The 17,974-nt window shown below is 47.3% G+C and overlaps 1 protein-coding gene across 2 annotated transcripts in view; it reads right to left on the bottom strand.

The window, feature by feature from the left end:
• Window positions 1–2,612: 2,612 nt before the first annotated feature.
• The window catches only part of lrrc4ba (leucine rich repeat containing 4Ba), a 74,309-nt gene continuing 58,947 nt past the window's right edge, over window positions 2,613–17,974 (bottom strand). For both annotated transcript variants that reach the window (XM_072694266.1, XM_072694265.1), the window contains exons 3-4: window positions 9,069–9,618; window positions 2,613–5,991 (exon numbers count right to left, since the gene is read on the bottom strand). In XM_072694266.1, the coding sequence (XP_072550367.1) occupies window positions 4,033–5,991; window positions 9,069–9,314 (2,205 nt within the window). In that variant the 5' untranslated portion in view covers window positions 9,315–9,618 and the 3' untranslated portion in view covers window positions 2,613–4,032. The remainder of the gene's footprint in view (window positions 5,992–9,068; window positions 9,619–17,974) is intronic.

The following is a 17,974-nucleotide window of genomic DNA, read 5'->3' as shown; positions in this document are numbered from 1 at the left end:
AATGATATCAGAAACAGAAAGTGAAAAAAGGGGGATACTAGGTTTTGTTCTGACAGTGACGATACATACAGTACACGTATAACCCCCTGTGTGTGTGTATATACGTGTGTGTGTGTATACGTGTGTGTGTATATACGTGTGTTTTCATCAGGTGGATGAACACCAGCGCAGCGACCAGAAGAGATGGCACCCCAGCTTTGATGCAGTTCGCCTCATTAATTTGAAGGCGTGTTGCCGAGGCAACAGGGTGTTGACATGGCGCAGTCGCACTTCTTGGCACTGATAATAGGTGTCATTCTGAGAACAGGCACAGATCCCCCAATCCCACCACCTCCACCACCACCACCACCACCTCCCTCCCATCCCTCCATCTGCAGCACATACCACGTCCCCACCACCAGCCACCGCACCTCAGCGCCACCTGCGTGAGCATGTATGATGAGAAAGGTGTGGCCTCCACTCCTCCACTCTGAAAAATAAAGGTTTTTATAGGGTTCTCTGAGCGATGGCACAGAGGAATGACATGAACCTTTTTTGTGAAGGAGATGCGAGAGCGAACCCTTTAAAAAAGTGAGGTTTAACCCTTTAAAGCCTACTTATAACTTTGCAACTTTCAATCAATTATTATTGCATACTTAGCAAATAATATACTATATATATACTAACAATACTATGATCAATAATTATAAATATTAGAAATAATTAATTAATTAAATATACATAAATATGCTAATTAAATGACATACTTCCTGCTCCCAAAAAAAAACAAAAAAACTAAAAAAACATAGAAGTTTGAAATTAATTATTAAAATGTAAATTTAAAAAGTAAAATATAAAAAGAATAAAAATGCTGTGTAAAAATCAATAAGAAATGCAATAAAAGTCCCAAAGAATACAATATGATACAAAATACAAAATAAAAGTCCTACATATAAAGTGTTATTTATTTATTTATTTATAAATAATTGATTAGATTTAAATCATTGATCAGAAGTTTAAATAAACACCTCTGTCTTAAAGAATTTGAATTTTATAGTCATTATTTTGATGGTTCAGGCTTTAAAAGGTTAAATAAATTTCTGTAAAGGTTCTTTGAAAACAACTGAAACAATTTAAAAGTCTCTTTTACAAAAATGGTTCTTAATGGAAGCAAAAGCGGTTCTTCTATGGCACTGTTCAAAGAACCTCCTGTAGAACCTTTACTTTTAAGAGTGTACAGTGAGAGACACACCAGTGAGATCCCCGTTTCACTAGCTAGCGAGAGACATGTCAAAAAGCATTAGAAACAAAAATTATCATGAAAATCAAATCAAAAATCCACGCCATCAAGTTTCACTGTATCACTTGCGGTTTTTCGTGTGCCATATTCTTTTTAATTTCGAAGTGACTTCCGCTAACAGAATATGTCTCATAATAACGAGTGTAACCTTAGCTAATTATAATAACAATAACAATATTACAATTAAGATAACACTTGATCTTTTAAAAAAAGAAAACAAAGCAAAAAAATCAAACTAGATAAAAACAAAGAATGAAAGACACTTATTATCATAATAGTTTTGTTTTAAAAGAGCTCTATAAGTTTCTATAGTTTTTCATTTATTTGTCCTTTTTCCATTAAAAAAACAAAAACAAAACAAAAAAAACAACCGAATGTTTATTTAGTTTCGGATTCCAGTCTAGTGTGGTCTCGCTCATGGAGCTGGGTTTCTCTTACCTTTCAAAAGCTTCAAAATGCTGTCCTCCATTAGCGGTCAGAGTCTTAGCTCGTATCTCCGTTCGAGAACACAGTGATTTTGAGATTTTGTAATCCACTGCACTCCCATGGTGTTTTTTTTTTTATTTTGTTTTCCGTCGTGGTTGAGTCCGTGTTCTGTTCGGAAACATGTTCGATCACATAGGAAAAAGAAGAAACAAACAAACACAGGCTCCTGGTTGAGTTTCATGTTGTAGAAAACAGAAGGAGCAGGCGGTTGGTTGCTGAAGAGCTGAAGAGCTGGAGAGCTGGAGATAGGGCTGGAGATAGGGCTGGAGCTGGAGCCGAGGGCCCATTTGAAGACCCTTGCTTTATATCCTTTTTGGACAGGTGGGGTGGATGGGGGGGATTTCCGAGCAAATCGGTGGTTGTAGGTTCTGTCGTCGTGGTAAATCTGGTAATTCCTCGGTAGCGCTGGGAATCTATGCTGTAGTGACGATCACATTGTTCTAGCACAATGAAATACAAACATCACCTCTGGATACAAAAAAGGAACCAACCAAATGAATAATAATAATAATAATAATAATAATAATACTAAAAAGAAAACAAAAAAACAATCAGCTGACATAGAAGCATTTTTATAGATATCATAATCATATCATTGTAATATCAATAATAATGTATTTACTCTTATTCAATATAGAGGGACAGATTTCATAAATTTCACTTTTCCGCACATCAAAGAACTCTCTGTATAGCAGCATTTAGATAAAAATTCACATTTGCTCTCGTTACATGACCTATTACTGTATTATCATTATGGTTAGCATAGTTTGTCGGCGTTTGTCGGTCTCTTTTTTTGTTTGTTTTTTTCTCCCCCCACCCCCGCCCCCACCCACACTCCACCCCCGCCCCCAACGCTAAAATGTTCATACTGCAACAAGAATCGTCGTTATAATTCCACTGTAAAGACAAACAAGCGTTACTCATCTTCTACTCTTCAATCTTCAGCGACCCTGTTAGTAAGAATGCAACAAGAAAAGGGAAGAGGATTGAAAGACTAAAAATCAGCTCAAACACAATCTCGGAATTTGATCGCCCTCCCCTCTGAATTTGAACCGCCCCGGGACCTCCCGGTGTCCCACAGACGGGCCTCGCGGTCTGGGCTGTCTGTTGGCAACTAAAGGTTTCTCCGAGCGCCGAAACGCAGCTACGGCGGCAGCAGCTGCTCGGTTCTTCAAAAGCCGTGGCTTTCAGTCAGAAAACAAAACAAACCAAAAAAACAAAAATCCCCCCAGAAAAGGTGAAAGATTCTTCATAATTTATTTCTCTGAATGAAAATAGATTTATATATGGTGTGTATACGCTCACAGTCTATTATTATTCTTTTCTCTGTAGAATTCTCTTTTCAGATCATCGTCTTATGCCCTTTTAGGTTCTTTTATAAAAAAAGAAAATAATAAAAACAAAGGTCTTGAACTTGTCTTGTCTTATTTTTCCCCTCCCTCTCTCGCTCCTTTCCTTCCACCTCCTCAAGAAGGTGTTAAAGGGAGGAGAAAGTGAGAATATGGCAGAGTCCATCGATCAGAACGAAACACAAGCCCTCGACACAGTGCTGGTCTGTCTAATCCACCGTCCTCGGAAAACAACACCGCAAAACCTTCGCTGAGAACCCCTGCCCTTCGCTGTCCCAGCCCTCTAAAATCTCCCTCTCCTTATATATATAGTTATATATATCGTATATATTCTGTTTATATACCTTACGGTCGCCTCCTCTGCACTCTAATGTCTCTCTAATCTCCTCAGGACTGTCCAGACACTGTCCTCAACCCTCCTTTCTGAGCGATAGTCTGTGTCTGTGGTCACGCCTGGTCATACGCTCTCGCTTTGGCACAGATCCGTGCAAGTTTGGCTCGTGGAACTGATCTTCTGAACTGATCTGAAGTGTGTGTGTTGTGTTGATACTGTATCGACGCTGAGTGTGAGCACGTTCGCTTGGATGGCGGTTCGACGTAGAGCGGAGAGCGGTTCGGAAAAGAAAGTGGTGTCCTAACTGCGGTGTGGTCATCTCGTCTTCCTCGTCCCCTCACCCTGTGCGGGAACCCGTCCACAGCTTCACAGCTATGTCTTATTCCTGTGTAGGTAATATGTCATACAATGCTGGGTCTACCTCGCTCGTTACTCCTGAGAACATACCCACGGGGGCTGAACAGGCAGTGCCCTTCATCTGTTACTGTCTTCTTGATGCTATCCCTTCATTTTTCATCTCCCTATCCTTCATCCTCTCTATTTCTCTCTCTCTCACACACACTCTCACTCACTCGCTTCCTGTTTTAGATCTGAGTCTCTTGGACGTTCTCCTTAGAGCCACTCTTGAAGAGCAGGGGCTCGATCTGAGGGTTCTGCCCTTTACCTATCAGGCCTTTGAGTGAGCCGTGGATGCCAAGATTGGGCAGGGGCATCGAGGAGGGAATGGAGCAGGGTAAGGTGCCCACAGAGACGGGCATCTGGGCACAAGAGATGGGTGTGGTCTGGGACTGGGAGCAGGGAGAAGGGTTGTTGTTGTTGTTGAGGCCGACCCCAGAGCCTCCAGAGAGGCCCAGGCCCATCATGTTGTTGTTGAAGTGGTGGGACTTGTAGTAGTGGTTCAGGTGCTCCGCCCGAGCCAGGTTGGGCAGGTTGACAATCTCAGGATGGTGCAGCCGCAAGCTTTGGCTCCCCCCTCCGGATCCTACCTGCGGCACGGTGGAGCCGCCACTGATGCCGCTGCCTCGGACGCTGGCCCCGGCACCGATCTCGTCCTCCACATTGATGATCTCGATGGCCCGCGCTGGTCCGTGGTGCTTGTGGAGCTGGTGCTGCTTCCGTAGCTTGTAGAAAACCACCAGCATCACGGCCGCCATGAAGGTGATGGCCACGAAGCAGCCGATGATGATCTTGGTGGTCTTCATCACGTCATCCAAGCCGGAGGGGTAGCTGGGTTCCAAAACCGGGACAGTGAAGGTGGGCTTGGTCGCCCGGGGCGAGGACGAAGAGCCTAAAACCGAGAGAGACGACGCCGTGGTCGGGATCACGTCATGCCAAAGGCGCCCAGAAGGTGTCGGCCCAGGAATGTGGATGATAGTCTCGTTGCTGGAACGCATGGGCGAATCATCGTCTGCTGTTGTTTCCACGGTTTCCACAGTAACGGTGGTGAAGTAGGTATAGTTGACACTGGCGTCTGCTGCAGTGACATTCAGGACGGCGGTTGCTGTCGTGTTTCCAGCCGAGTTGGTCACCATGCACGTGTACTGGCCCATATCGCGCAACGTGACGTTGGTGAAGTTCAGCGTCCCGTCGTGCAGCACCGAGATTCGGACACGGTACGATCCATGGGTCATCAGGGTACCGTTGGGCGTGATCCAGTTGACAGAGGTCATGGAAGTTCCAGTGCGGCACTTGAGCTCAGCAGCCATGCCCTCGGTCACGTTGAGGTCGGTGGGAGGCTCCACGATGACGGGGGCATAGCAGGTGAAATGGCTCTGGTCAAGCTCGCCAATGTACTTCCCCTTCAGATAGGGTGGTGCGTGGCACCGGGCACAACAGGTGGTGTTGCTGGGCACCGTCTCCTTCAGCCACCAGCTGAGCCACAGAACGTCGCAGTTACAAACCCAGGGATTGTGGTTGAGGTGCACTCTTTCCAGCTTCTGCAAGGGAGTGAAGAGGTCATGGGGCAGCGAGTGAAGGGAGTTGTGGGACAAGTTCAGCTCCTCAAGGCTCTTGAGATCGTCGAACGCGTTGCGCTCGATGACGGACATCTGAGAATGCATGAGCCACAGTTTGCGCAAAGATTCCAGACCTTGGAAAGATCCAGGTCTTATGATCTCTAGTCTGTTTCCAGAGAGTTCCAGCTCCTCCAGCCGGACCAGGGGCGTCAGGTTGGGGATATCCTTCAGGCCGCACATACCCAGGTTCAGGTAGCGCAGGTTGATGAGGCCGACAAAGGCAGCGTCTGAAATATAATCCAGCTTCTTGAGCTCCCCCAGGTCAAGGCGACGAAGGGAGGGCACCCGGTGGAAGGCGTAGCCCGGCAGCGTCTCAATGGGATTGTTGCGAAGCCAGAGCTCCCGCAGCTTGCTGAGGTACTCGAATGCCTGCGACGGCACCAGCGTGAGACGGTTGTCAAACAGTTCCAGTGTGTTGAGGTTCGGGAGGCCATTGAACGCGCCAACCTCAATCTGACGGATGTGGTTCTTGGAAAGCTGGAGGATCTCCAGGTGTCGCAAGTGCTTGAAGGTATCTGACCTAATCACCTGGGTGAGAGAAGTTCAAGTCCAAGTTAAAATCCTTTGCTTTCATGAGGGGGACAGCTTTTGATTTAGAGATTCTACAATTGTGAGGCTCTTAAAATTGTAATGGCTGGCTATTTTAGTTACTAGGTCTTCTGTCGCTGTCGTAAATAGAACTGTCAGTTATGTGACAACCCAATCGCAGGAGCGCAAGGCAGTGAGGAGCTTTTCCGTCACTGCTGTGCTTCTGTCTGGGTTTGATTTGACTGCTGTCTGTCGCTGGCGCAGTCAAAGATCTAGGCAAAGAAGACGTTCGGCAAATTACTATCGAGCACAGAGGCGTTGTTTGCAGAGAAAACTTGCAGCGAGTCACAAAACCTCATTTTGTTTGTTCTATATTTGCCGTGTGTTGTAGCCTCAAAAGCAGGTGCGCATGAAACACCTCCGTGTAACAAGAGCAGCCAAAAGTTGAGGTATTAGGTAAGGGGTTTTGGAGTTAGCTCCTCCGTTTGACAGGGCTGCCTGATAAAACCTCAAGAAAGGCCCAGACAGAGCTCATCTCCAGGAGCTGCGGAACGTGTGCACGTGTGAGAGAAATGTACTTTACGGAAATATCTTCACTTAACCAGCAAGCCTCTCTCATTAGAGATGGCTGAAATTCCTCTTGATATGATGTAGAGCGACTGCGTTCCAAAAGCTACCGCAATTTCACACCTTGGAGATGCAGAGAGCTGTGTTACACAGAGAATCGGCACATTAGTGACAGCCTGGGCTGCTTTCCTCGGGTAGAGAGCAAAGCCTAGCCCTGGCCTGACGCCACATCTCTCTCTCTCCCTATATATATATATATATATATATATATATATATATATATATACAAATCACAAGAGGGGAGGGAGGTGGGTGTGAAACACAGTGGGTTGGGGGTGTTTGAGAGGATGGGAGAGGAAACATGTCAAATCTGTACTCTCAGGGCACACGGCAGTGAGAGAGAAAGAAGCCAGAAAAGAAAAAATCTAGGATGCCTTCAGGTGTTAAAACATTTTTAGATTTTTAATCATTTCAAGTGGAGCTCCAGGATACAACAAACCAAATCAGGATTTCTACGCTAAGAGGGCGGCGGGATGAGTATTATTATATATTTTTGCTATTTTTAACAGGGATGCTCTCCGTTAACCCTTCCACACTCTTAAAAATAAAGCTGCTAGGGCTCCAAGCGGCTCAGCGCTCCAGTGCGAAACCCCAGGTCCAACCCCAAGCTGTGCCGCTTTGCCATCAGCAGTGGGAGTCTGAGAGAGCACAACTGGTCGTGCTCTTTCTCTGGGTAGGTAGTTCTTAAAAGCGATGTTGGCCGGCACAGGCGTCTGTTAGCTGCTGCTGTGTAGCTGGGGACCTGGCGCTTTCCTACGAGCGCCAGTGCCGGTGGCTGGCTTTGCATCGACCAGAGGTGGCATGTGTTAAGTCCATACCTTCCTTGTGTTGGGAGCATTGCTAGTATTGCTAGGGGGAGCTGCGAACGGGTAGGTTAATTGGCAGTACCTAACTGGGAGAAAAAGGGGACTAAAAATGTAATAAATAAATAAATAAATAAAGCTGCTACAATGGGTACCTTTAGGGATGCCACAGAAGAGCTACTTTGGCTTCCATGAAGAACTGGAAATCCAGATCAGGGCTGATCCAGACATAGACAGATCAGGTATCAGCTATTATAAGCCTGATTCCGCTCCAACATTATGTGTTTTTACACAGAGCGCCCTCTGGTGTCCTCAAGCTGCCATTAATGGGCATTATTTACAGTCTGCAGCAGTAAGGAGCGTTCCTACAAGCTAACAAAACAGTTTAGCGTCTGCAGTGTGGAGCTACACTATATGGACAAAAGTAATGGGACACCTACAAATTACAACTACAGGAGCTTTTACAACATCCCATTCTAAACCTATTGGCATTATTAATATGGAGCTGGTCCCCCTTTGCTCTGAGCTCTACCAGCAGCAGCAGCAGGTCTGGAGCTCTGCTGCAGTTACTGAGTCAGTTGGAGGCTTTTCTGCACTCTGCTCTGAGCTCAGCACTCGGCCCTGACCCCGCTCTGTAGCTTTACGTGGTCTGACAGACACTCGGTGGACACTGAGCTGCTCTCTGTGAGCTGTTCCTCTAAACTCTTCCACTGTTCAATAATAACACCACTCACAGCTGATGGAGGAAGATCTAGGAGGGAAGGTCTAAATCTCACCAGCTGACTTCTCCACGCTGGAGTTCAGTGAGCTCTTCAGAACCTCCCGTTCTTCCAGTAATGTGTGTAAGAAGGACAGACTGCAGGGCTAGGGGCTGGATTTTATACACCTGTGGCAACTGGCCTGAATGAGACACCCGAATTCAAAGATTAAGAGGTGTGTCCCAATACTTTTGTCCATATAGTGTTATTTACAGTAGAACAAAACATAAAATATCTGAAACTTATATCTGCACCTACTGCACACACACACAGCTCATCTAGTCCTTGTAGAGAAGTACTGCCAATAGAATAGGACTCTCTGGAGCGGATAGTAAGCATGAACCTATTGGCACCATGCTGCCTAATGCCAGGCGTGGGCTAGAGGGGTGTAAAGCCCCCCAGCATTGAGCTGTTCTCTGGAATGATGGCTGGATCCAGTACTTTTTGGGATCCTCACAGCAATGCTCCCCCAAATTCTAGTAGAGACTGTACTCCATGGTGTTTTTAGACTTGGTGGTTCTTCATGGAAGCAAACATGGTTCTTCTATGGCATCGCTCCAAGAACCCTTGGTAGCGGCTTTGCAGATAGAACAACAAGGGAACCTTGCTTTCAAATGAGGTCAATTGGCAACACCTGATTCAGCAGGGGAGCCTAAACCCGAGTCAGGGCTCTAACGAAATCGGCAGTTCCTCTCCACTGACAGATGCACACACCACTGCCTCACTTCTCTCACTGTTTAAGCAGTGCCGGTGTTACAAGCTCTCGAAGCTTCAGTAATTAAAGCCGTGAAGGCGCTGACAGACAACCGGTAAACATACCGTTTACCAGCGTTCAACCGTTCGCACAAATACGGCGGTTTAGTAGGCAAGCAGAGGAGTCAATATTTACCTGTATGGAATTCTCCTGCAGGTTGAGGTATCGCGTGTTGTTGGATATATTCTCAGGAACCTCGTCCAGGTTCTGCCTCGTACAGATCACTCGACTGGCCTGGTTGGAGCAACTGCAAGGGGCAGGGCAGGTGGACGTGGCTCCTGCTACCTCTTGGCCAAGGAGGAGGAGCCACAAGGGCACCTGGGCCAGCAGGAGGAAGAGGGGGGAGGGGCTAGGAAGGCCGGTCACCGTGGCGATACGCATGGCAACTGGGTCATGACCCTTCCCGTAATCCAAAGGTGTGTGACAGAGCGATCCCAGAAATATCCGTACCGTGCCTCGCGGGTTCACAGTTCACAGCCGGCTGCCGACTTCAGTTTAGCGGTACATCGTTTTCCTCTCGACGTTCAGGAGAAGCAAGCCGCCGTCGTCTCCTCAGCGCCCGTGTTTGTTCCTGCCTTGTTTATTTTTAAGAAGATACGACACATTTACATACGGTGCGTCTCCTTTTCCCTTAAAGCGTCCTCTGAGAATTGGAGAACCCTCTCTGCGTGGAATGTGTGTGTTACTGGAAGAGAGAAAACAGAGGAGAGATCAGGACGGCAGAGCATTTTTTAGAAATAACAACATGGTTTCTGTTAAAGCCTTTTAAGTCCCGTTCGAACCCACACCTGTATGTCCCCATCTCTCGTAGTCAACATCTAGACGTTTGATCTTCATCTGATCGACACTGAGAGATGAAGGTCATCTAACTAAACTCACACACCTGAAGAAACGTTGTTAATCAGAATGAATAAAATGGCATTAATAGAAATGTTAGTTCGGACACCCTCTGTCCTAATAGCTGGTATTTTCCCCCCCTTGGCTGAAATAACTTCAGTCCGACGTTTCCTACAATGATCTACAGTCTCTGACATCCACTGGGAGAGAGTGTTTCCCACTCCTCCATGCAGAGATCTTTCAGCTGTGGGACGTTTCAGCTTCAGCGTTTAGACAGATGCTCTCTCATTTTACTCAAGCAGCTCCCTCTGATACAGTGAAGACGTCCTGGTGGATTCTATGGATTCTACTGCAGAAAAGCAGCCCTAGACCAGGACATCTCCACCTCCATCCTTCACAGCTGATCTGGGTTCTTGTGCTCAAATACTGTGTCTGTGTTGGTTTACAGCAAACGTCCTTCATCTGTCCAGAGCACATTGTTCCAGATGTCCTGGTCTTGGTCTAGAAGTTCTCTGGAAGACTTTAGTCTAGTTCTGATGTTTTCTTTGACAGTAAGGAGTTTCCTTCTTGCTCACCTTCCAAAATCAAGCCTGTTTGGTCTCTTTCTGACGGTAGATGTTGCACTTTGACATCAGCTACCTGTGGCAAGAGCTACCTGTAGATCCTGTGATGACATTTTTGATCGATGAGTCTTTACTCATCTTGGGGTTCTGCTCTTGGACTGAACTTGCTAGGACGGTCTGATCTGGTCATGTTGGTCAGCTGTTCCACTTGTAAATAATTTAGTGGACAGTGGAACAGCGGCTGATCTCTAACTGTTCTGAGATCTTTTTAAACCTGCAATACAGCTGATCTGGGTTCTTGTCCTCAAATACTGTGTCTGTGTTGGTTTACGGCAAACATGTCCTTCATCTGTCCAGAGCACATTGTTCCAGATGTCCTGGTCTTGGTCTGGAAGTTCTCTGGAAGACTTTAGTCTAGTTCTGATGTTTTCTTTGACAGTAAGGTTTTTTTTTCTTGCTCACCTCCCATGAAAATAAAAGCTGTATAATCTCTATCTGAAGGTAGATGCGTTTGTTTTTACATTCTGTGTTTAGGATTTCTACAATGTGTCTTTAAGCCCCGCCTTCTCACCACCACATCGGACATTACCTGGACTTCATCCTACCAGCCGACTAGAACAGTCCGGGTAATGTCTGAGTAAGCCCATGTGTGAATAGAGCTGCTAACCATCCAGAGAATTCACCGCTGATGACCTTTCCCATGAGGCTGCCGCAAAACCACAATGCTACTACTATGCTATTTCCACAGCATACTTTCTGCATCCTGCCACGCCTCCTGTAGACACTGCACAGGCTTCGCTCCTCGCCTAAATCATGTGTAACATCTCCGGCTGTACGCTACATGTGTGAAAGGGCAGATCCTGAAAAGGCCCGGACCCGATTCTCAGGACATTTTCTGGAGGTTTAATGTGAAAATGGCTACAGGAGAGGGCGAGCAGGGAGGGGCTAGATGGCTAGTCACCGTGGCGATACACATGGCAACTGGGTCATGACCCAGTTTTATGGGTTTGGTATTATTATCTTCATCTCTTAATACTGTTCAAATAAAAAATGCCACAGTTGTAAAAATTGCCCTGCAAAAATCTGGTGTCCAAGATGGCAACTTTACAGGAGCATCGAAAAACTGTCTAAACTTTCAATGGAAGTCATTTAATTCATTCATTCAATTAATTTTTTTTTTAATCCAAGTCATTTCGGAGCATTTCCATTGGTCCATTCATCAGGAATTTTTGGTGCAATATACAGAACAGATACCGGATTCAGAATATGTCAAAAAGTGAAAAATGACCAAAATGGAGATACAAGGTTTTGGTCCAGGAGTGTCATATATTTCAATATAAGGCAAACCCTTTAAACATTTAAAGTCCACATTCATATCTCATTATCATCACTGTTCTATTCCTAGTCCTCAGGTGTGCACCAGTGCAGTATGTCTCCTGCGGGTCACTGCGGGTGCTAATCCTAGTGTCTGCAGGAACCTGCAAGCTCCTGGGGCCACAACGAGGGCGTACAGTGGTGCAGTGCGTTTACTTTGATGGATGGCTAATTCAGCGCGGACCCTGAGCCGGAGAGTCCTGATCTCCCTGCAGATTATTGAGACCCGGGTAACCTTATATAAGGGCAAATCCGGTGAAATGCACGGGCCGTTATTAATGACGGTGGTCCTAATGATGGGACAGCAACATGCAAACTCTAGAGAGAGAGGGAGGGAGAGAGGGAGGGAGGGTGAGTGAGAAAGAGAGAGAATGAGAGATTATTAAACTGATAGATGACTGTACAGCCGCAGGGAGAGAAGGGAATTATCAACACTAATAGATGAATACAGAACAGCTACAGAGAGGGGGAGGTGTCCGAGAGAGATGAAGATAAAGAGAGGGGAGGGGAGGGGAGGGTGGGGGAGAGAGAGAGAGAGAGAGAGAGAAAGGAGAGAGATAGACGAGACAGTGAGAGTAAGAGTTTTGGAAGGGGAAATATTAGAGAGATTGAGGGCGGAGGAGAAGGGAGATATGGAGGGATAAGGGAGAGGAGAGATAGAAGGAGAGGAAGAGACAGAGACATTAATATTAATAATCTTTCCCTGAGAAAGAGAGAGAGAGAGAGAAAGAGAGAGAGAGAACGAGGGAGGGAGGAAGGGAGGGAAGGGCTCAATAGGAAGAAATGAATATGAAACAGAGATGGAGGATGGAGGGAGGGCAATGACAACACAGAGGTGCATATAAAGCAGAGAGTGCGAGAGCGCGAGAGTAAGTGAAAGAGAGAGAGAGAGATGAGGAGGAAAGACAATACAGGGGAATGAATATAAAGCAGGTAAAGCTGGACTGAGAGAAGAAGAGAGGAGGGTGGAGGGTTGTGCTGTTGTGCTGTATTCGATGGGTAGAGAGGTGCAGAGGTGGAGGAGAGCGGGTGGGGGAGCAAGGCAATAAGCCCGGTTAGATTAATCAATAATGCGCACAGTGTGTAATGACATTAAGACCAAGTGCGAGCACATGCGCAGACTGCAGAGTGGGCTCGGCTGAGCTCCCATGACAGCCTGCTTTTACTAGGGCCTGAGGATTGCTGTGTGGGGTCATGTGCACAGCCAAGGGTCTAAAACCCAGGGTCCAGACTTCAAATTTCAACCTCTGAACCACAGCAGCCCCCCCCCCAACCAAAAGCCCAAACCTCAGCAGCCTGAAACCCAATGTGTTGAACCCAAGGAGACAGAGCCTAAGAGTCTGAATGCTAGAGTCTGATATCTAAAGCTCAACCCCCAAGAGCCTGAACTCCAAAAGTTCTAGAAAAGCCTGAACCAAGTGTCCAAACTCGACCTCAAGGTAGCGACACCAGAGATAATACCCTCACGTTTAAATTCTAGAGTCAAAACTCAGTCCAAACACAAAGCTCCAACCAAGAGCTCAAACCCCAGGAGCCTGAAACCTATGTGTTGAACCCAAAAAGCCAGAGTCTAAGAGTCTGAATGCTAGAGTCTGATATCTAAAGCTCAACCCCGAAGAGCCTGAACTCTAAAAGTTCTAGAAAAGCCTGAACCAAGTGTCTAAACCCCACAAATCAACACCAAGAACCACAGCAGCCCCCCAACCCAGTTCTAGAAGAGCCTGAATCAAGTGCCCAAAGCCCACAGTTCAAACCTCAAGAGCCTAAACTCTACATGCTGCAGAAGAACCTGAACCAATGGTCTAAATCCCACAGTTCAACACTCAGACTTCACATTTCAACCTCTGAACCACAGCAGCCCCCCAACCCAAAGCCCAAGGAGCCAGGGACTAAGAGCCTGAACTCTAAAAGTTCTAGAAAAGCCTGAACCAAGTCTCCAAACTCAACCATCCAACCCCCACTACTCAAGAGCACAACCTTTGGAGTGTATACCCCAAATACTAAAGTCCAGTGTCTACAGTCTGGAGTCCAGACCCCAGGACCCTGAATCCTAAGATCAGAAACCCCCTAGGAGCCCAAACCTTGAGCCAAAACCCTGACAGTCAACTACCACAGCCTGAATCTTAGATCTCAAACCTCAAGAGCCTAACCATCAGAGCCAGAACTCTAAACGTAGTCTAAACTTCAGAGGAGTACTCGAAGAAGCCCCCTGAACCGGCAGACCCCAGATCCAAACTCAACCCCCAAAAGAGTCCAAACACTGACCTACAGTGTCTGACCACCTGTCCAAAACCTGTGAACCCAAATGGTAGCAGCACAAACACCAGGATCCTTGACCCAAGCTGCCCAAACCCATCGTCCAAACTCTAAAGGGACCCTAAAGAGTTGAGGGTCTGGGTCTTGAAGCCACAAACCCAAGGGCCTTGAACCCATAAACAGCAACAGCAGCTCCACCTGCTCCACCCACCATTAGCCTCAGGAGTCTAAGCAGGCCCCTTCTCAACGCGTCTGTATGTGGAGCGCCGCAGGCCGGCTCGCGAGGCCCGAGGACGGACGCGCTGGCCATAAAAAGCCATTATTAAAACATCGTGCTGGAAATTACCGTCACCTTATTTTATTTATCCGCGCTGTGTCATCTTCACGCATGACTGACAAGAGACACAATTAGCTCAGAGTGTGAACTGCCACGTTAAGTGACCATAATGGAAGATGACATCTGCTTCAACGGTGCTGATGGGAAATACAGTTCGTAAATGACGGCGCTTGATGGGAAACCGAGTCAGCTGCGGGCCTGCTGGGAAATGCAGTGCGCCACGCATCTGTGACTCCGCGATCCTTCCACGGCTGCCGGCTCTGCTCTCTAGCTCTAACGCTGTCCCTGTCCTCTTCCCGTGCCTAAGCACGTCCCTTTATATCTGCCTGCCGTGTTTTTGTGGCCTCCTTCCTTCCTACTCGCCCCCTCTCCATCCATGCGTGTCCTGCAGGGTCCGGCCGGTGTGCAAATACTGCACTGCCCTCTACGTTTGATGAAAGATTAACCTTCTGCTCCAACACATATTAACCCTTCAGCCTGGGCTCTGCATCAGCATCCTAACTGCTCTCTCTCTCCGTTCGCTCCACCCCTCCCCGTCTCTCCGTCTCTCAATGCAAACCTTAGCGAAGGGAGTTACCATGGTTACCTTTTCACTAAACTCAATCTTTCTCCCTCTCTCTCTCTTTCTTTCTTTCTCTCTCTCTCTCTCTCTCTCTCCAGCTGTATTCCTCTCGTTCTACCATCCCCCTCTCCTTCCTCCACCATCTCCCGCTCATTAACACGCAGAAACACGTATGCCCACACACACACACACGTACAAACACACACACATAAGTACACAAGCAGTCTCACAAACTAGGTTGCATGAGGGCTTGGCACAACAAGAACTGCAGAGCAACTAGCTCCTCAGACCCTCATACACACACACACATGCAGAGGACGAAGTCCTGCATAATTAGAGGCGATGAAACACATGCATGTATCACTTCTAGTGCCAGCTGCTCTGGCCTGCGCGGAGACACGGAGAACAGCCTCCTCGAGGGGAAGTCCGTGTTGCGGAATAAGTTACCAGTGCGGCTGCGGCGACGGCTGCGGCTGCTCGCTTTTCCTTAAAATCAGCAAGCAGCAGAACGGAAGCGCTCTCAGGGCCTCCATTTGGGACAAAACACACAACGCAGAAGAAAAACCCACACGGTGTCTTTAAGGGATGCCGTGTGAAGTCGAAGGCGCCGGCTGGATGCGCAGGAGGAGCAACTTTGCTATTTTTACTCTCGCATTCTTCAGTTCAGGCCGCTGGCCGTATTTCTACTCTGTTCTTTAAGGTGAAGCGCAGCAGGCGGAGCACGGGCCCGCTCCGATAAAGGATAACGCCAGATAAGCAGAAACGGCGGAACAAAGCAAATCTTCTGTAAAGCAACAAACCTGATGCAAATCCATCACGACAACAATGATCACTGCTTGGGATGACCACACCACAACCCTAGAGAACAACCCCCCCCCCCCGAGAGCCTGAACCTGATGAACCCAACCCAAGAACCTGAACCAAGTGTCCGAACCCCAACGCAAGAGCATGAACGTCTAGAGTCCAGTTCCCAGGATCCTCAAGTGAGGCCAAACCCCAGCAGCCAGAACCTCAGAGACCCAGGAGTCCAAACGACAGTGTCAACTCAAGAGCCTGAACCAAGTGTCTGGATCCGAACACAAAAGAATGAAAGTGCAGGAACCACAAGAGCCCAAACCGTAATGCCAAACCCCAGCAGCCTGAACCTGATGAACCCAACCCAAGAGCCTTAACCAAGTGTCCGAACACCAACGCAAGAGCATGAAAGTCTAGAGTCCAGACCCCTGGATCCTGCATCCTAAGGGCAGGAACCACAAGTGAGGCCAAACCCCAGCAGCCGGAACCTCAAAGACCCAGGAGTCCAAACGACAGTGTCTAAACCCCAACCTGTAAGTTCTTGAGTTCAGGCCACTGGCTGTATTTCCACTGCTTGGGATGTCCACACCACAACCCTAAAGAACAACCCCCCCCAGAGCCTGAACCTCATGAACCCAACTCAAGAGCCTGAACCAAGTGCCTGGATCCGAACACAAAAGAATGAAAGTGCAGGAACCACAAAAGCCCAAACCGTAATGCCAAACCCCAAAAGCTTGAACCAATGGCCCAAAGCCCACTTTCTAAACCCAAAGCATAGACCCATTGTTTAAACCTTCAAACTTTAAGGTGCAGACTCCAAACTCTGAACCACAACAGCCCAAACCCAAACCCCAGGACCTTAAACCATAGAAGTTGAACCCCAGGATTGGAACCTAAGAGTCTGAATGCTAAGCCCAAAAGCCTCAAAAGCCTAAAGAGCCTAGAACAAGTGGCCAAACCCAACCATCCAAACTCCAACACCACCTCAGAGTTCAGACCTCAAAGATTAAAGTCCAGAGTCCAAACCCCAAGATCCAGAATCCTAAGAGCAGGAACCACAGGAGCTCAAACCCAACCATCCAAACCCCAACAACACAGGAGCATGAACCTCAAAGATCTGGAATCTAATGTCTAGAGTCTAAACCCCAAGATCCTGAACCCTAAGAGCAGGAACCACAGGAGCCCAAACCCAACCATCCAAACCCCAACACCACCTCAGAGTTCATACCTCAAAGATTAAAGTCTAGAGTCCAAACCCCAGCATCCAAACACCACAGTCTGAACTCCAGAGGAGCCCAAAGTACCCTGAGCAGCCCTGTGATCCTCAAGAGCCCAAATTCAAACCACAGTGCCGCCCAGTCTGATGCTCTGAGCCCCAGCCTTTGAGTTCAGGCCGCTGGCCATATTTCCACTCTGTTCTTTAAGGCGAGGCGCTGCAGGCGGAGCACGGCCCCCTCTAATAAAGGATAACGCCAGATAAGCAGAAACGGGGAACAAAGCAAATCTCCTGAAATGCAACAAACCTGACGCAAATCCATCACCAAAATAATCATCACCGCTTGGGCCGCCCGCTGCCGCCAGATGCTCTTGCTCCATGTCAGAGTGATCATCTCACTGTTATTGTTTCCCCCTCCTCTTACTTTAATAACATCAAAACCATTCGTTTTAACTGGACTTTTGACTGTTACACTTTGTAGGCTTCGGCTGCAGCTGAGGAAACAAAGGGAAAACTGATGGGGTTTCATTCTGAAATCAAAAACAAAGAGCAGTCAATAAAATGTAGGGACGGTTCTGAGCTCTAAATATAACCAACCACAAGAAGGCATGAAATGTGCCCCTGATCACCCAGCTCTGGAATAATGAGTTTTAAACGCACATAAAGAATCAATGTAATCTCCTCAGACTCAGCACTTAGTTAAGACCCTTATCGTCTTCTGGCTAATGTACACAACCCTAAAAAAAAAAGCACTGCACAGCAGCTGCACAGTAGATTCAGGTTGTTACCCGGGTGTAATCCCATTGCAGCTTATTTCAACCTCTGTAAGACAACCACTTATTAAGCGTGGGACCAAATCCCAACATAGGAGCATCAACTTCAAACCCAAAGCCCAAACCCCAGGACTATACACCATAGAGGTTGAACCCCTATGGAGTCTGAATGCTAAGCCCAAAAGCTTCACAAGCCTAAAGAGCCTAAAACAAGTGCCCAAACCCAACCATCCAAACCCCAACAACACCTCAGAGTTCATACCTCAAAGATTAAAGTCTAGAGTCTAAACCCCAAGATCCAGAACCCTAAGAGCAGGAACCACAGGAG

Source organism: Salminus brasiliensis, chromosome 12 (assembly GCF_030463535.1).
Source record: "Salminus brasiliensis chromosome 12, fSalBra1.hap2, whole genome shotgun sequence".
NCBI lineage: Eukaryota > Metazoa > Chordata > Actinopteri > Characiformes > Bryconidae > Salminus > Salminus brasiliensis.
The sequence above is the reverse complement of the archived record's forward strand: the minus strand, read 5'-3'. Positions and strand labels throughout refer to the sequence as shown.